The sequence below is a fragment of the Ornithorhynchus anatinus genome, chromosome X5, assembly GCF_004115215.2.
Source record: "Ornithorhynchus anatinus isolate Pmale09 chromosome X5, mOrnAna1.pri.v4, whole genome shotgun sequence".
Classification (NCBI taxonomy): domain Eukaryota; kingdom Metazoa; phylum Chordata; class Mammalia; order Monotremata; family Ornithorhynchidae; genus Ornithorhynchus; species Ornithorhynchus anatinus.
The window spans coordinates 55742968-55761489 of NC_041753.1; the positions used below are offsets into that span (position 1 = coordinate 55742968).

General features: G+C 45.2%; 1 protein-coding gene across 5 annotated transcripts in view; it reads right to left on the reverse strand.

Annotated features, from left to right (window-relative positions):
- Positions 1–1949: 1949 nt before the first annotated feature.
- DOCK8 (dedicator of cytokinesis 8) overlaps positions 1950–18522 on the reverse strand; it is a 194247-nt gene continuing 177674 nt past the window's right edge. For 3 of the 5 annotated variants that reach the window (XM_029055093.2, XM_029055090.1, XM_029055095.1), the window contains 7 exons: positions 17281–17415; positions 16851–16940; positions 13054–13290; positions 11488–11631; positions 10428–10534; positions 5015–5185; positions 1950–4309 (listed from right to left, as the gene is read on the reverse strand). In XM_029055093.2, the coding sequence (XP_028910926.1) occupies positions 4249–4309; positions 5015–5185; positions 10428–10534; positions 11488–11631; positions 13054–13290; positions 16851–16940; positions 17281–17415 (945 nt within the window). In that variant the 3' untranslated portion in view covers positions 1950–4248. The remainder of the gene's footprint in view (positions 4310–5014; positions 5186–10427; positions 10535–11487; positions 11632–13053; positions 13291–16850; positions 16941–17280; positions 17416–18522) is intronic. The other 2 variants (XM_029055091.1, XM_029055094.2) reach the window with 2 other exon arrangements.

Genomic DNA, 18522 nt, shown 5'->3' on the forward strand with positions numbered 1-18522 from the left:
TGGAGGCCACCAGCATCCCAGCATACTATTACCTGCCCAGGGAAATTGGATAGATTCTCTGTCCTACTGACAAAATCCTCTACTTTACCCAAAGGTTGTGAACCCTGTGTTCCAATCATTCCTCTTTGATGATAATCCCTAAATGGTTTAAAGGAGGCACACCCCTTTTTTGGGAGGGCTGGAAGGGGGTGGGGCCAGGCAGTGATGAACAAAATGGTGTGTTCAGATTACCTGTTTTAGCATCAGAAGTGAAGGACAAGTAGAGAGAGGCTGACAACACTCCACCATCCGTCCCATCCTGTCACCGACTGCTGCTAAGAGAACAAACTGGAGTTGCTGAGCCCACCTCTAGATTCCACTTAGAACTCTTCCATATCCAAGGTCAGGTTGCTTCTGAGAGGTTCCGTATTTTTCTCTTTTCCCACACTCACTGCCCATCCCTTTTCTCCACCAGCACTGTTTTATGAAGAGAAAAAAATGGTATCCTCTTTGGAGCCTGATGGTCTGACTGGAGAGTCACCCTGAGGAGAATCTCAGAAGACAGTCACCTAAGACATTTACTTTTACCTTCTTATTGTAGGACCAAAGCATGTTGCTTACACTGTGTTCTTGACCCCTCCTGGAGAGAATGATTTAGAAATGCCCACTACAGTCCAGAGGGATGTGGTTTTCTTTTGTTTTTGTTTTTACTAGATTCCTATTCTAATATTTGTCCCATCAATATCACAGCATTAAGGATGCTGAAAAACCTGGGGTATTGTTTTTTCTCTCCAGTCAGTCACTCATTTGTAGCTTTTTGGGTTAGTCTGGCCATCCAGAGAAGAACTTTTCCATTACACACACTTACACACACACACATTCTCTCTCCCTCCCTTTCTCCCACTTTTAAAATCTTGATGTAGGCTTGATTTTTTTAAGTCCTGGAACTCATTCACTCAATTTGCAACAAATTAGCTTCTTAATCAATTGGTGAGTTCAATTACATAAACAATCCCATCTAAAATCTTTAGAACCTTCTGGTTTATTATGCATCCGATGATGTTAAAAGCCACCGGCATGGAGTTAGAATAGAAATGGCATAACTGCAGGTTGCGGAAACCCCCGCCCCCCAACTTCTGAAATAAGCAACATCAGCCTAATTATGTAAACCTAGCAGGGCTGCCAAGACGTCTCCTTATTCCATATTATTAACTGGGAAAACTGCCACCCTGTGGCTTTGTTTCAAGTGCAGGATTGTGCGTTTTCATACAAAGAGCAACACACCCACAGGAAACTCTTACCAACTCTGGTTGTGGGATGACAGGAGAGGTCCAATTCTATGTATTAGCCTTAAAGTGGACTCCATTGGGAACGAGCACTTCTGAACAAAGGGGGACTAGGGAACTTGTTTGGCATTCATTTTCCCGGAGGGATATATAACTTCTCATTATGGGCAGGGAGTGTGTCTGCTAATTCTGTTGTATTGTACTCACCCATGTGCTTAGAACAGTGCTCTGTGCGTAGCAAGTGGTCAATAAATACCATTTATTGATCGATAACCTCAACATTCAGTAGACACCACTTTTTACCTTCTCTCTTGAGGCTATCACTGTTCTGCTTTTACCAGGCAACACAAACTGACATGACAGGCAGTTTAGGTGGGGCCTTCATTTCTAGCTCTGTGGTCACCTTAATTAAGGTATGGTCTTAAAATAAAGGTCAAGGAACTAGATGGTCTAAGGGATTAGGACTGAACTGCCTAGTGGTGCCTTTTAGTTCTTGAACGCTGGTTCATACTGGGTACAGTCAAAATCCAGGTGGATGGACAGTTGGGATTGAAATGACTTGACTCTATCAGTTCTCAGATCTTAGATCCCTGAAGTTATACACACTGCAAAGAAACTCCCATTTTAGCACACTGATTATCTTTTTATTTATAAATCAGAGCCATTTATAACAGAATTTTGGGGTAAACTTTAACTGTTAAAACTTTATTGTAAAATTAGATATCTAAGATATGTAAAGGAATTGTACACCTTTTCAAAAAAAAACAACCAACTCACTTTAAAAAAACACGTACAAAAAAGTCTTTATATATAGACAACTGCAACCAATGTCTGCTGACTTTGCATCATAAGTACCATTTGTCTTCAAACTAATTGACTTGCTAAGTCTTCTTTTATAGAATAGGAGGGCTTAAGGAACATAGGGATACCTCAAATTTATAGCGTGCTCATGATTTTTCCAAAGCGTTTTTCACATCCTGGTGAGGTAGGAAGAAGCAGGTATCTTATTCCCATTTTATAGCTGGGGAAACTGAGGCACAGGGAGGTTAAATGACCCTTGTCTGAAGTCACACAGCAGGTCAGTGGCAGAGCTGGGATTAGAACTGAGTCTTCTGACTCCTAGGCACTTGTCGCTGAGTGATGCCAGAAACTCAGCATACATGATTCAGTGTAGATTTCAGTCATTTACCCTAGAATCTTGTAGGCTAGGAAAAACGACAAGGCTGAGATCAGTAAAGGAGCACTAAGGCCAATAGAACCGTCCTTGAAGATGGCTCTTTATCTTGCCCAAATGGGTTCTGATAAAATAAAAAATAAAAATAAATAATAATAAAAATTTAAAAAGACTTAACCGTGGCAAGATCAGAGACCCTAAATACTAAACTCCCAGAAATTTGCATAGATTTTTCAAAGCAATGTTTGTGAAACCAAAGGCATTTAGTGACTTTTAATTTTTCTGGTGACTGTGTTGACTTTTGTTCTTCAAGACATTCTATTCCATGATGCTTATTTAGGATGCTTATTTATTTAGCACTAAATTTAGGGTTGTATCTCTGCGAATTCCACTGGATGGGTTCATTGAAAGTTCTTTCTTTCAGCCTCCTAGCCCTGCAAACCGCCCCAGTTAAAGGTTCCTAGTTGTCATATCAAAGAGCTCAATTAGAAAGCCCCACTGTGGCTCAGGGCACAACCTTAGTTGCTTGTACACCCTGCTCTCACCTGAATTGCTTATAAAATGAATAGCACTGAAAAGACTACAAAGTAGAACTCTACCCTGATTGGTAGATTTTGAAACTGTCCTGAAGACTTTTCCTGTACCAGTCAAAATAATGTATCTTTAGAGTGTATAATTTAAATCTCATATCGTGATTATATTCATCCTCCAGCTAAAAGACAGTTGCCAAAGAATGCGAAATTAAAAGCTACAGTATTTTACAGCACTGAAGCAAGTATGTTGAGCTAGGGCAGAGTTTCTGGAATGTTTTGCTCATAAAAGATTCTACTTTGTCCCAAAGAGTGTGTGAAATTGCAAAGCATATCAGTATTATGGAGGGGAGCTGCTTGGATTACTCTGCTTGTGGATTACCTGCTTCTAGGGCCACATTGCTCAGAACACCATATGCTTTCTAAACCAGGGCTTAAAGTGTATTGCTTTTTTTTAAAAAAAGTAATAACAATATTTATTAAGTGCCTACCATGTGCAAAGCACTGGGAAGGAGCACATGGGTGGGAATTAGAAACAACCCATGGCCCTCAAGGAGCTAACAATCTAAGGACAAGTAACTGTATGTACACTAAACTAATCAAGGAATATTAATTGCATAACCTATTCCCTTCCCCCCACCACCACCACCCCTACACACGCACACACAGACCAACTGGTCATATTGGCAAATGGGCAATGACTCCCACAGTTTTCAGACTTCAGATGAGACAGAAACATCCCAGTTGCTTATTGTTTTGTGCAGTTGTTGCTTATCTGGAGGTGAGTAAAATATACTCTTAAAACTATAGGCATCTGGGCAACCTTTACCATCTTGTCTTGGGTTTATCCTGTTAACACCTCCAACTAAACTAGAGGAAGTCTGCCCTCTGGGTAAACAGTGATTGGCCATTCAGCAGGAAAAGCTGCTTTTTGAATGTTTTGTTTTGTACAATCCTGTGGAAAAACATGCTTCAATAAATACAAAAGCCGACAAAGTCAGCTCTCTGCTCTCGCATCTCCCGGCCCTTTCCCTGCCTACCTCACCCACCAAAGTCAGAATGGAATAGATTCGGGCTGGTTTCCTCAACCAACTCTTGCCCCAGACATTGGGTCTTCTGGCTCACAGAAACCTGCCTGTCTGGGAGTGTGTGTACTGCTCTCAGTGAAGAATGTCCCAATTTGTGAAGACCAGGAGCACCGTCTCGACTGCTGCACTGCAAGGTCTCAATGAATGCCTCACCCTTCATTGCCTGGGTGAGGGCAACCTTCCTCCTTCCTTTAGGTGCTCTGGGATCCCTGGGTTTCATATTTCCTGAAACTAGATCTGTGGAAAGAGTCCCTGAAATCAAGGAGAGACAGAAAATAGGATGTGTGAGAGAAATCAAGCAGTCTTTCAAAGACAGAGAATAAGACACAAGATAGGGGAGCAACAGTCATGGAGATCGCTGCAAAAGATGTGTGGGGAGCTGCACTTTCTTCATGCTGTGCCAGAAAAAACACAAGCTGTAATTCAGCCTTGGGAGGATCATGGGATAGAGGCTAACCCTAAAGGAACCTCCGAGAGGACAAGAAGGACACAGTGGTCTATGTTACACTTAATTTTAAGCCTGCTTCTAAGATCTCATTATATATTGATCTCCTCCTCTATTTATTTATTTCCCTAAAACTGCAGTGCAATTAATAATACATATCCTGAGGTTGGTAGGAAGACCACAGATTCCATTTTCATTCGACTGGCAGAAGGCACCTATTTCTAAGACCAAAAGTACTTTGGTAATTTTAGGTGGACCATGGTGGGACCAGATAAAGGGAATAGGCCCAAAGGGGAGAGAGGGAGATACAAGCTGGTAGGGGCATCCTAGGTCACCTCTCCCATTAGCTAAGACTGCATACATCTTGGCAGTCCATTTTTCTCTTTAGGTTTTCCAGGACATAAAGGTGTCCCGAAGAACATGAAGTGGGTGGTGGACAGACCTTGAAATTTCAGACCTGTCCGGCTGAAATTGAGATATCTGCTCACCTGAACCTACGTGCCCGTTCTTACCTCTTCTCACCAGAGACCCTGAAGACCGGCTTGTAAAGCTCAGGGATTTTACGCTCGATCATTGGCCTGAGATTCTCCTTCAGCTTGTTGTAGTTCTTTTTCAGTTCCTGCTGATACTCCCTCTGGTCTGCGGTAATGAGACGCTTGTTTTTCTCCACTGCCTCACCGCATCTGTGTTCAAAATGCAAGTTTGAAGAAGGAAAGCATTTTGGTTATTCCCAATGAACCAGAAGCATCGGGATCCTGTGGTTAAAGGCACCATCGAAGGAGGGCCACCTTGAGGGGAGAAGCAAGTGAGGCAGGTGCAAAATGTGGGGGTCGGGGGTGAGGGCTGTGGAACAACCAGAGGGTGAATGCGGTTAAAAATGTGAAACCGTCTTAAGTCGGATGTTAGCACCTGTGTGGACAGGGACTTGGGAGGGGAATGCAATGGCTTTTTGGAGGAGGAGGGTGGTCTGTGCTCCCCAAGAGAAATGTTCTAGGTCCAGGGACTCACCCAGGCCCCTCTATGATGTTATTACTCTAAGCTGCGTGCATATGCCAAGTGACGTGATGATGTCATCACATCCTCAAACTGGAATAGAGCTTGAAAAGTTGTCATCTGGCCCAGCTCTCCCAAGCCCATCCACAGGAAGAGATGTGTTGTGAGTGACATGGAACAGGAGTGGTTGGCTAATATTTTCCTGCCTCCGGGCAGCAATGTGTTTGAAGCCAGCCCTGAATCAAACTGGGGGCAATGGTGGAACTCTGAACCTAAGATGGGGGTGAAACATTTACGCCCTCTCTTCAACCTCTTCCCTGAGAGTGGCTTTTCTGAAGATGGAGAAAGGGAGGGGTGGGAATGGATGTCTGGCCCAGTGCAGTTCTTCCCTCTTTCTTCAATCAATCAGTCAACCAATGGTATTTATTGAGTGCTTACTATGTGCAGAGTGGCACTGTACTAAGCACTCAGGAGAGTATAATACAACAGAGTTAGCGGACACCTTCCCTGCCCACATTGAGCTTATAGACTAGAGGTGTTTCCTTGGCACCATCTTAGAGTTAAAAACTCCAACTTGGTTTCTTTCATGGCTCATCAGCAATTAGAGGATTACTGTTCCAGTGAAAGAGTAAATCTGCATTGACCCCACTTACATTTACAAATGTCACCCTCACCATCTCCTACCAGTGCTGAGCACTGTACTAAGTGCTTGGATGAGTAGAAGAGAGTTAGTAGATACAATACCTTCCCTCAAAGAGTTTACAGTCTAGCAGGGAAGACAGACACTAAAATAAACTCCAGGTTGGGCTCTTCTCATCATCTTCACTTCCTTACTGTCCTTTTTAATCCACGGCAACCTGAAGCTAAGGCATTAAAGTTTCCTTTCCAGTTTGGAGTCCCATGGATGCCAAACAAAAAGGGACTGTAAGCTCATTGTGGGCAGGGAATGTGTCCATTACATTGTTACACTGTACTCTCCTAAGCGCTCAATAAATACCATGGACTTACTGACTGACTGGAAAGGAGAGGTGATTCACTACTGGATAGTCCATTACTTGGAGGTCTGCTGCTAGATTCTAATTTGGCCCACCCTCATTCCCACTAGGCCTAGGCTCCAATGGCTCATTTACATGGTCATCAAATGGGTCATCACATCCTCAAGATGGAATAGAGCTTGAAAGGTTGTCATCTAGCCCAGCTCCACCAAGCCACCCCACAGGAGGAGATGTGTTGTGAGTGAGCGAGTGCCCAAGGGAGAAGAGATGGTAACTCTCATGAAAGGGAGCAAGCAACAGCCAACGCAAATGAGAATTACTCACACTAATTCATTTTAAAGACTTGGAGAAAAAAGAGAGCGCCAAGGTGTGTGCCTGGAAACTAGCCTATGCGGTTCTCACTTAATGCCCAGCACTTACTCAGAACATTAAAACAGGTCTCGGTGACCTTGGCAACATGACAGAGGTCAGATTTTCACATGGATGAACTGCTCTTGAACAATGTGCCTAATGTTTAGAACACGAACAGGCTTTTCTTTACTATTAGATATGCAAATCTTCTCTTTCCAGCTATTATTTCTTCAAAACACATGTATTTTCCCTCATTCCTGGCCCCAGTGTGATTTTAAAAAAAAACAACAGAAAAAACCTTCTGATTGCTGGCCCTGTGACATCATCTAGAATGGAAAAGATTCTGTCACTGCTGCCTGGTGTGTGATTCTGAAAACCCTATTTAGGGAAGTGTAACTGGGATCCCTTATCACTATTTTTTAACAGTGGCTTGGGTCTCTTTTTGGCAGGAGAAGGCAAGCCAGACATTGTTCCCCATATCTTGCCACCTGAAAACTCCAAGTGCTCTCGTTTACCTCAGGGAGAGGTAGTACGGGATGAGAGGCAGTGTCCTGGCAAGAATCCAAAATGGTAGCAATACTGACTGTGGCAGGTTGTGTGCCATCTTCTGGAGATGTCACTAGCTTCTTTGCACTGCCGGGCCAGGAAGGCTACCTCACTGAGGCAGAATGAATCCCAGGCATCAGCACCCAACTTGCTTGCATTTCTATCATAATCAGACATGGGGCCGCCCACACTCATGCAGGAAACTGCAGCCAAAGTCTACTTAGTTGCTTGTCCTCTTAGCTGTGCAATATGTTCTAGGTGTAAAATTCCCCTTCACCCTGCCTCTAATTTGCTATGAAAAAGGCAGATTGGAAGAAGAAGAAAAACATATAAATCCCAAGCTAATGATAAACTCTGTTGCTTAAAAACCACTAGATTGCTGATTAACTTTGACAATTAAGTTAGGCAAAAGGCAAGCCAAATTCGGCCCTCACACTGCTCCTCACCTACAATTTCTTTCAGCTTTTGGGAACACCTGGGGCAGAAAGTTGTTCGCTTCAGAGACAGAGGCTCGAGAGTGCTCAAAAACGAATGCAAAGACTTTTTCAAGTAACCCAAGTGTTGGGGAAAAGATGGAAAGGGCCTTTTCCCTGGCCATTTAGTTCTACCATTCATGTCAGTGGCTATTCAATAGGGTGAATTACAAGTTTTCTTTCTGGAGGGAGGAGGATGGAAGAAAAGATGACAGGCAAACTGCAGGGCGGCAGCAGCAGCAGCAGAAGGGATTATGCCTTCAGGACAGGAAAATATGAAAGGGTGGTTACCAGGCAACCTCTTCATCACTGTGGCATTTCTGGAACAATATCCCCCTGTGGCAAAAATCAACTGGGTAGCTGCCTCCGCCGCCCAACCCTGCCAGAGGTGGATGCAGGAACACTGCCCAATTTTCACACGTGAATCATCTTCAGAGGGGATGGAAAACAGCTGCCATTGGCGGTGGCAGCAGCCACTTTGGATGGCTTTAAGTCTGAGGAGCCATCATTTTACTGTCTCTCTGAGGAAAGACTCTTTTTCATTCCAACCTTCACACTGTGGCCTCTGGTGGAGAAAGCTCCAGGGGAGACTGGAGTGAGGCTCCTTGAATCCAGCCACGTGGAAAGTTTTAGTTGGAGAGGGGGTGCTTTCAGCAGACTCATTGGAGGTACTGTTCACATTGCCAGGGCTCTGCCCGGGCATCCAATGTAAAAGGTGAGCTCTGTAAGGAGTTCTTACTGCAGTGGAAAAGTGGATTTTTCAGACTGCCATCTCCTTGTTTTCTGCTTTCTCATGTTCATTTTCAAATATCGCCGCCAAATGTGCTCACCATTTACAATGGAATCATAGTGGTCCCCGTGGACAGGGATGGGGTAGGGGTCCAGGTGAAGAGAGGAAGTCTGTTTTCCCCAACCCCCATTTTTCTATGGTACCTCCTTCCCCATGACTGCATACAGTTCCATTTCTGGCACTCTTTGAATCAATTAATCAATCAGTAGTATTTACTGAGAACTTATATTGTTCAGAACACTGTACTAAGCACCTGGGAAAGCACAATACAACAGAGTTGGTAGATGCGATCCCTGAATCACACCCAGCCAGGGCTGGGTGCTTCCCTTCAGTTTGCCCTATCTGAATCCAAGCCCTAGGAAAGGGAAGATCCTGATTTTGAAGACAGAAAACCCTTGAACAAAGTTTTACTCTTTGTGAGGAAGAAAAACTAGAAAACACCATTATTTTGAACAGTTGCAACCTATCTAAACGGTCTTCTGAGTATACTTAAATGCCTTGCCTTTTCCATTTATTAGAAACTTTCTTCCTAAATGAGGTGAAATTGGAAGCTGTAACAAGATTAGAAAGCTAAGATCTGAGAGCTCACTACTCTGTTCCCTGCTCTGCCTCTCATCAACTCAGATAGATCAAGAAACTTAACTCAAGCATTTTGAGCCTCTGACTCTCCAGCTGTAAGACAAGAATGATAATACTGTTCAAAAACCACTCTGAGCCCTCCAGATGAAAGGCACTGTATGTGCAAATGATCACCACATCCCTACCCATCTGCACAATATCTCAAAGACCGAGCTTCATGAGAGCTAATCTCTTTGGCCAAGTAGCTTTATAAGGACTCTTTGGAGACTGACTGCTGGAAGCAGCGTGGCTCAGTGGAAAAGAGCCTGGGCTTCAGAGTCAGAGGTCATGAGTTCGACTCCCGGCTCTGCCACTTGTCAGCTGTGTGACTGTGGGCAAGTCACTTAACTTCTCTGTGCCTCAGTTACCTCATCTGTAAAATGGGGATTAACTGTGAGCCCCACGTGGGACAACCTGATTACCCTGTATCTACCCCAGCGCTTAGAACAGTGCTCTGCACATAGTAAGCGCTTAACAAATACCAACATTATTATGTCCCTTTAGGCCTTGCCCATTGGGCAATTTCTGACAGAGCCGGATGGGCTACACTTAGAGTGGGCCCCTACCCTTCCCCCTCCTCCCCCCCGCCCCACTACTCTGGGAGCTGGGCTGAGGGCCTCCCTACCCACGATGGTTGTGTCATTGTGGCCCAGGTGTGGCCCCCATATTAGGCACTCTGCCTCTCACTTTGAAGTGGGATATATTTTTCAGCTTCAAAAAACCATAGCACAAGATGCAACCTAAAAAGATTGCCAACAGACACCTATTACCAACTGCCAACATTCACTGGGTCTGCAAGGGGTCAGTGAAACATTTCAGCAACATTAGTATCGTCTGTGAATAATAATAATGTTGGCATTTGTTAAGTGCTTACTATGTGCAGAGCACTGTTGTAAGCACTGGGGTAGATACAGGGTAATCAGGTTGTCCCACATGAGGCTCACAGTCTTAATCCCCATTTTACAGATGGGGTCACTGAGGCCCAGAGAAGTTAAGTGACTTGCCCAAAGTCACACAGTTGACAAGTGGCAGAGGCCGAATTCGAACCCATGACCTCTGACTCCCAAGCCCGTGCTCTTTCCACTGAGCCACGCTGCTTCTCCTAGTGAATGAATAGCACCGTTCTATTGGATTCCCAATCACTTTCCCTCCTACTTACCGCATTATGAATTCCTTAAAACATAATCTCAGCTTGTTGTGATGTCGGTAAAGTTTTGGGTCAGCTGGAATTTCGGCCAAGAACACTTGGGCTACCTCTAGTGGTCCCTGATAGAAACAACAAAATGTAGACCTCTATTATTGAAAAACTCTTGCCTTGGCTTCATGGAAAATTACCAGGAAATTGATACCATTAGCTTTAACTTTTTGCTTAGTTTGCAGGTGAATTAACTAAAAATAAATAAGGAGCAAACTGATGGTGGGGTATCAGGAATTGGCAGGGAACGATTGGTCACATGATGCTGGATCCAGACACAGAACCTGCCTGTGGGTGCAAGGCAGTCCTTCTCCCTTTTCCCAGTGCTGCCCGTTGGTAAGAAGAGTGATGCTATTACTTAATTGCAATCGTATAGAGTTTTAGGTTTTGGCAGTATGACACTATCAAGCTCAGAGCAGATATTGCCTAGAGTTAGGAGAACCAAATCGGCCCAGTGGGTAGACTGAGCCTGGTGGGAGGGATCCATTCTGCCTTGGAGAAGGCTTCTGTGTTATCACTGAGGAGTTTGGGTAATCGCAGGGGCCAACCCAGTAGCTTGGGATGAGGTCAGTTTGAGCCCCAGTTCCCATCTTGAGAGAGCTTGAAACCTCAGAATGACTTTGGAATTGCCTGGTCATTACCCCCAGTTAGTTTAGCCTTCTGCCCTGGTCTAACCTGGATCTCCCCAAGAATCAACCTTGAACCGAACCAGGCTCTGAGGAGCAGGAAGATAAGGATGATCTTCCCCCAACCATTCATCTCCTTGGTTTCTTTCTCTAGATTAGGCAGCCAATAAAAGTGTTATGAAGAGGTAGAGAAGCAGGAGGTGGAGGAAGAAGAGGTGGAAAAGTAAGAGAGGTTAACAAAAATTTTTTCTAACCTCTGAAAATGTTTCGTTGTTTCCTACCCACCCCAAGCACAACAGAACAAAGAGGGCAGAGAGACACTGGAAACAATCACAGTCAAAATAATTGCCAACAGAGGAGTTCTGAGACCGAGCAAAAAGTTTCTAGATGCCTTTTACCTGATTCACAGTGGCTCCCACTGAACCTTGCAGCACCATCTGAAGCATCTTGGCATCGGGTGGTTCCTGATGAGTGGCCACAGCCAATTCTAGGGTCTTCTTTTGCATGTCTTCAATGGCCACTTCGATGGGGGTTAGAATAAACTGAATACAAAATACAGGCACAGGTACATCATTGTCTTATTATGTGGATTTACCAATGTTATCATCATAATCATCAAGGATTTATGATGTCACAGGATATATAGTACTGCTTCAGGTGCTAAGGGTCTATGTAAACGAATAAACATGGTTCAGAGCAAAGCAGATGGTTTCAGCACCAGCTGAAGCAAAATTCCCCAGTTCAGCACATCTTTATCCACTGTCATTTTTGTTCCAGGTTTCCACTCACTCTATTGCAACAAGTTTTTCTAATAGTGAGATTGAGAGAAGGGTTTGGGGTGTCCGGATTTCACAGTCTTTTCAAGAGCTGCTGAATGGCTTCCCCAACCCAACAGGAAGGTAAATTTCTGGTCCTCAAGACTGTAAGCTTGTTGTGGGCAGAGAATGTGTCTGTCTATATTGTACTCTCCCAAGCACTTAGTACAGTGCTCTGCACACAGTGAGCTCTCAATAAACATGATTGAATTAATGAATGGTCAACTGAATGCTCATTCAGGTAAATACGTCAGTGGCTAAAGCCCTGGTGTCCCACAGTGATGTTGTGTACATCCTCGTGGATGGAATGTGAAACTCAAGCTGTCCAAAAAGAGCTATACTGGAGAACTCAAGAGACTGAATACGGAATGTTTTTTCATGTACCCTACCTAGCTCAGTATCAGTACTTGATTAATGTCAAATGGCACCACCACCATCACAAACAAAAATATGGAAGACTTTAAATTCCAAGGCCATTATGGAGCAGAGGGTGGCTAGTCAGACAAACAGGTACCCAAAGGATGTGAAGAGGCTTGCCCCAGTGTGGGCGGAAAACCCCCCACAATAATCATGGTGATAAGAGAAATCGAGAACTTGCTCCTTCACAGTATTTGTCAATCCGGTGTGGGCAGGAGGGAATAAATGCCACACTCCAGTTAGTCCCCTCACCTCAGAGCACCTACTGCTACACACCACCACTCTGACTTACTGACTTACCATTCTAGACTGTAAGGTCCTTGTGGGCAGGGAACATGGCTATAAACTGTTATACTCTACTTTCCCAAGTGCTTAGTACAATTCCGTGCACACAGTAAGTGCTCAATAAATACAATGGATCAATTGACTGATTGTGAATCACACCAGCAACTCTATATCAGTACGTGGTCCTTTCAGCAGGGCTGTGCCAATAAGGCAGCTGCTGAAGGTTCACTGTGGGAGGGCCAGACTCTTGAGCTCCCCTCCTCCCCCATTTCCCCATAAGCTTCTCTTACCTCCTGGCTCATGGACACAATGCCCCAGCCCCGGTTTCCCTCCTTTGGCCGCAGGTGAGAGCTGGTGGTTGGTTGGGTTGGGATTTGTGGGAAGGGAGGGGCACACCTTGGCTGTACAATTAGTTCGGCCTTGCCCTGCCTTTCAGGGTGCCATTACCTCTTTCTTTTGGATGACGTTAATCCGGGTTTTGATGTAGGGGAAGGCGTGCAATGTGGTCAGGACAGTGTTCCTCCTGTACTGCTCACTCAGCTCCCCCCGAGGCCGCCCTTCCAGGGTGAAAGGGGTAGTGAACATGAAGCGTCGCAGGTTGAAGTTCTTCTCAAAGTAGGTTACCCTGTCTTTCATCTCATACTCATCGAAGTATGGCTCCACAAAAGTGATTTGTATGTAGGCCTGAGGGGGAGGAGGAGACAAGTTTTATTTTCCAAATGCAGAAACAGATCATGATGAGTGAAATTGGCATGCCCCAACACATAGTAGCAGGACCTCTCTGACTTCATTAAAGATACCACAACTGACAGCATCAAGCAGGAATTCAACCCACCTCCATCATTCCTTCCCTGCTCCACAGAGAAAGCCTTGCTATCCCGAAACGCTTTCCCATATTCACAAAAGGAGGGAGTCAGAAAGGAGGAAGAATTGGGAAGGAGGAGGTGATAAATGTTTAAGTGGACCACAAGTCCAGCTCTCACTCCTCTTTCAATACCATTTTATGCTGGGATAGATTTTAACATATACACTTGCAACCTGGTTTTCAGGGGAGGAAAGAAAACATTCTTCATTCAGGGAAACTTGGAGAGCCATATTTAAGGGACTGGGGGTCAACCTGTTATGATAGTGTACAGGAAAGGCCTTTATGCAACAAGTATATGATGTAATCTAAGTTTTGAGTGAAACCCATAACAAACTGTAGTCTCAAGAACTCCCCCTGCTTTATAGAAATATTTCATTAATTCTCATAAAGCAACATTGGGCTGCTTGAATAAAAAGCTTGTAACCCTGCCCACCAACACCCATGTCCAAGGTTATTTTTCTTCTTTCTAAGTAGGCAGCCCACAACACGGTAAGCTCTCAGTAAATATGATTGATTGATTGACTATGAGATGACATGGCCTAGTGGAAAGGGCATGGGCCTGGAAGTCAGAGGACCTGGATTCTGCCCCTTGCCTGCTTGTGATCTTGGGCAAGTCACTTAAATTCTATGGGTCTCAGATTCCTCAATCAATTAATCAAGGGTATTTATTAAGTGCTTACTAAGCACTTGGGAAAGTACACTACAAAAGAATTAGCAGACATGTTCTCTGCTTATAACGAGCTTACAGCCTAGAGTTTCCTCATCTGTAAAATGGAGATTCAATACCTGTTCTAACAGTAATAATAATTATGGTATTTGTTAAGCACTTACTCTGTGCCAGGAACTGTACTAAGTGCTGGGGTGGATACACCAATGGCTCCTACTCTATCCTAATCCTCCTTGACCTCTCAGCTGCCTTTGACACTGTAGACCATCCCCTTCTCCTCCACACCTTATCTCACCTTGGCTTCACAGACTCCGCCCTCTCCTGGTTCTCCTCCTGGCCGTTCATTCTCGGTCTCCTTCGCAGGCTCCTCCTCCCCCTCCCATCCTCTAACTGTTGGGGTTCCTCAAGGGTCAGTTCTTGGCCCTCTTCTGTTCTCCATCTACACTCACTCTCTCGGTGAACTCATTCGCTCCCACGGCTTCAACTATCATCTTTACGCAGATGATATACAAATCTACATCTCCACCCCTGTCCTCTCCCCCTCCCTTCAGGCTCGTATCTCCTCCTGCCTCCGGGACGTCTCCACCTGGATGTCTGCCCGCCACCTAAAACTCAACATGTCCAAAACTGAGCTCCTTATCTTCCCTCCCAAGCCCTGTCCACTTCCTGACTTCCCTGTCACTTTGGATGGTACGACCATCCTTCCCGTCTCTCAAGCCCGCAACCTTGGTGTCATCCTTGACTCAGCTCTCTCATTCACCCCACACATCCAATCAGTCACCAAGGCCTGCCGGTCTCACCTTTATAATATCGCCAAAATCCACCCTTTCCTCTCCACCCAAATGGCTATCGTACTGGAACAGGCTCTCATAATATCCCGGCTGGATTATTATGTCAGCCTTCTCTCTGATCTCCCTTCCTCCTGTCTCTCCCTGCTCCAGTCTATTCTTCATTCCGCTGCCCGGCTCATCTTCCTGCAGAAGTGCTCTGGGCATGTCACTCCCCTTCTTAAAAACCTCCAGTGGTTGCCTATCAACCTCCGCTCCAAACAAAAACTTCTCATTCTAGGCTTCAAGGATCTCCATCCCCTTGCCCCCTCCTACCTCTCCTCCCTTTTCTCTTTCTCCTGCCCACCCCGCTGGCTCCGCTCCTCTGCCGTCCACCTCCTCACCGTCCCCCATTCTCGCCTATCCCGCCGTCGACCCCTGGGCCACATCCTCCCGCTGTCCTGGAATGCCCTCCCTCCTCACCTCTGCCAAACTAACTCTCTTTCCCTCTTCAAAGCCCTACTGAGAGCTCACCTCCTCCAAGAGGCCTTCCCAGACTGAGCTTCCCCTTTTCCCTCTGCTGCCTCTCTGCCCCCTCTTCACCTCTCCGCAGCTAAGCCCTCTTTTCCCCACTTTCCCTCTTCTCCTCCCCCTCTCCCTTCCCCTCCCCATAGCACCGTGCTCATTTGCTCATTTGTATATATTTTTATTACCCTGTTCATTTTGTTAATGAGATGTACACCCCCTGGATTCTATTTATTGCTATTGTTTTTGTCTGTCTCCCCCGATTAGACTGTAAGCCCTTCAATGGGCAGGGATTGTCTCTCTGTGTTGCCGAATTGTACATTCCAAGCTCTTAGTAAGTGCTCTGCACATAGTAAGCGCTCAATAAATACTACTGAATGAATGAATGAATGAATGAATGAATACACACAAATTGGGCTCTCCCTCCTACATAGAGTGTGAGCCCCATGTTGGAGAGGGACTGTGCCCTATCTGCATATACTGTATCTACCCCAGTGCTTGGAACATAAGAAATCCTTAAAAAATACCACAGTCATTATTAGTGGATTTGGTCAGCTTGGCAAACCCCTAAGCTCTCCACTTGGATGTCAACAGAGTGCTTACTTCTCACCCTACTTCCCTCTTCTCCTTTCCTACTTGCTCTGGAGCTCACTCCAACTGCCACTTCCGCAATTCTGCATCACTTAAAACACTTGGGTACTCACACCCCCACCTACTTCTGGTGCACATATGAACATATCTTTAAGTCCTATGGCTGACCCTTACTTGCAATTTATTTTAGTGTCTGTCTCCCCTGCTAGACTATAAGCTCCTTGAGGGCAGGGATTGTGTCAACTTGCTCTTTTGTACTTTCCCAAGTGTTTAGTACACAGCATCCTTTATTCATTCATTCAATTGTATTTATTGAGTGCTTACTGTGTGCACAAAGCACTATACTAAACACTTGGGAGAATACAACAACAAACAGATGCATTTCCTGCCCACAGTGAGCTTACAGTTTAGAGAATATACAGAGTAAGTGCTTACTATACAGAGTAAGTATACTCTACTATACAGAGTAAGTGCTCAATAAATACTATTCATTTATATGACCAGTCAGCCAAGGCATCCAGGAGGCTGACCAGAAGCAGTTGACAAGCCCTCTGTATGTCCAATGTCTCTACTCCTGAATGTCAGGGAAGCTTTGGGGCATGGTGAGCAGGCCAGGCTCAAGAGTCTGCTCTAGTTCACAGCCACACATCAGGGGAATCTGATTCTGACTCTGGATGTTCATTTCTTAGGTCATTGGTCTGTGGGCTCAGGCCGCATTATCTGGCTAAAATCAAAGGTCTCAAAGGACCATGAGTCTGTAACCTCTTCAGGCCCTGAGTTTTGAGGAGGTGAATGTAAGTGGCTAATGTTGTGCAAACTTATCTCAAACCTTATTAGGATCCAGCTTGGTTTTGTCCACAGGAGCAGAGTCTTTAATCACTTCCACAGAATCCTCACCAAAGCATTGTCCATAAAATCCCTGGAAAGAGATCAAGAGTGAACGTGGTTTTATTTTTGACTCCCAAAAAATGACACTCTACAATAGTGCTGGACATCTCTACTTTTGGAATGGTGCAGCCAGACAAGAGTGAACTTAGGTTAGTGAATCTCCTAGGAGTCAGTATTTGGGGAAAACTTACTAGAATAGACAGAAGTGCCAACCCAGGGAGCAGAGCAGAGCACAGGATCCAGTGAATGAACAGAAACGCTACCTGGTTTAGCAGGGTGAGCTCTTAGTAAAAATCCTTTGGTGTCGCTTGGCATTATTTTCATCTTCTAAAAATGCAACATGTGAAAAGCTGGACATATGGTTTTCTTACCTCCAGTCTGTGAGAAATCTCAGGGAGTTTGGTAATTGCAGGCTCTTTGTAAACAAATTCCTGCTCGTCTAAATCACCAAATTTGGATCCATAGAAACCAACACGGAAATAAGTTCCAAACATTCGCTTGTGACCCTGTTGGGTAAAGATAAGAGAACCTGTACTTAGCTTTTTAATCCCTCAAGTCCCACTTGGATGGAAAGGACAAGAACCCTCTAGTCAGTCAACCAGTATTTACTGAGAATCCACAGTGTGCACAGCACTACCATAAGCAGTTCGGGTACATACAGTACTCTGCACACAGTAAGAACCTAATAAATACCTCTGATTGATTGGTAGCTATTCAAAATGGTCACTGACCCCATCTTAAAAGCCCTCCTAAAACTCCAACTTTTCCAGGAAGCCTTTTCCAATCAATCAAGCATATTTATTGAATGTCTACTTGGGGCAAAGCACTGTACTAAGAGCTTGGTAGGGTATAATACAGGGAGAAGACAGGATCCCTGTCCACAAGGAATTTACAATCTTCCCCAGTTAATTCACAACACCTATTTATGTCAGCCCAGCACGCACCTTTAGCAATTATGTGCCCCTCTCCCATTTTTTATGGTATTTGCTAAGTACATAATCATGTGCCAGACACTGTACTAAGTGCTGGGGTAGATACAAGCTAATCAATCTATCAATCATTTGTATTTGAGTGCTTCCTGTGTACTAAGCACTTGGACTATACTACTAAGCACTTGGACTTAATCAGTTTGGACAGAGTCCATATTCCACATGGGGCTCACGGTACTAATTCCCATTTTACAGATAAGGTAACTGAGGCACAGGGAAGTTAAGTGACTTGCCCAAGGTCAAACATTTTCTTTCTCTCCTCAATACTCAGGTACATAGGTGGCCCGGGGACATTGTGCTCCCCTTCTCGACCCTGGGGACATTGTGCTCCCCTGCTCGGCCCTAGGGACATTGTGTCCTCTGGGGACATTGTGTCCCCCTGCTCGGGCCCGGGGACATTGTGCTCCCCAACCGCTCCCCTACTCCGCCCGAGGCGGCCATTTTGGGAAGCCCCCACTCCGCCTGAGGCGGCCATTTTGGGAAGCCCTCACTCCCTCTTCCCCCTTGAGGTGATTCATCTCCCCTGCCCCCGCCCCGGGAGACGATGTCCTTGTTCTCACCATGTTACCTTACCTTAGCCGCCGCCTACGGCCGCAACCCATCCCGGACAACCTCAGGCCCCCC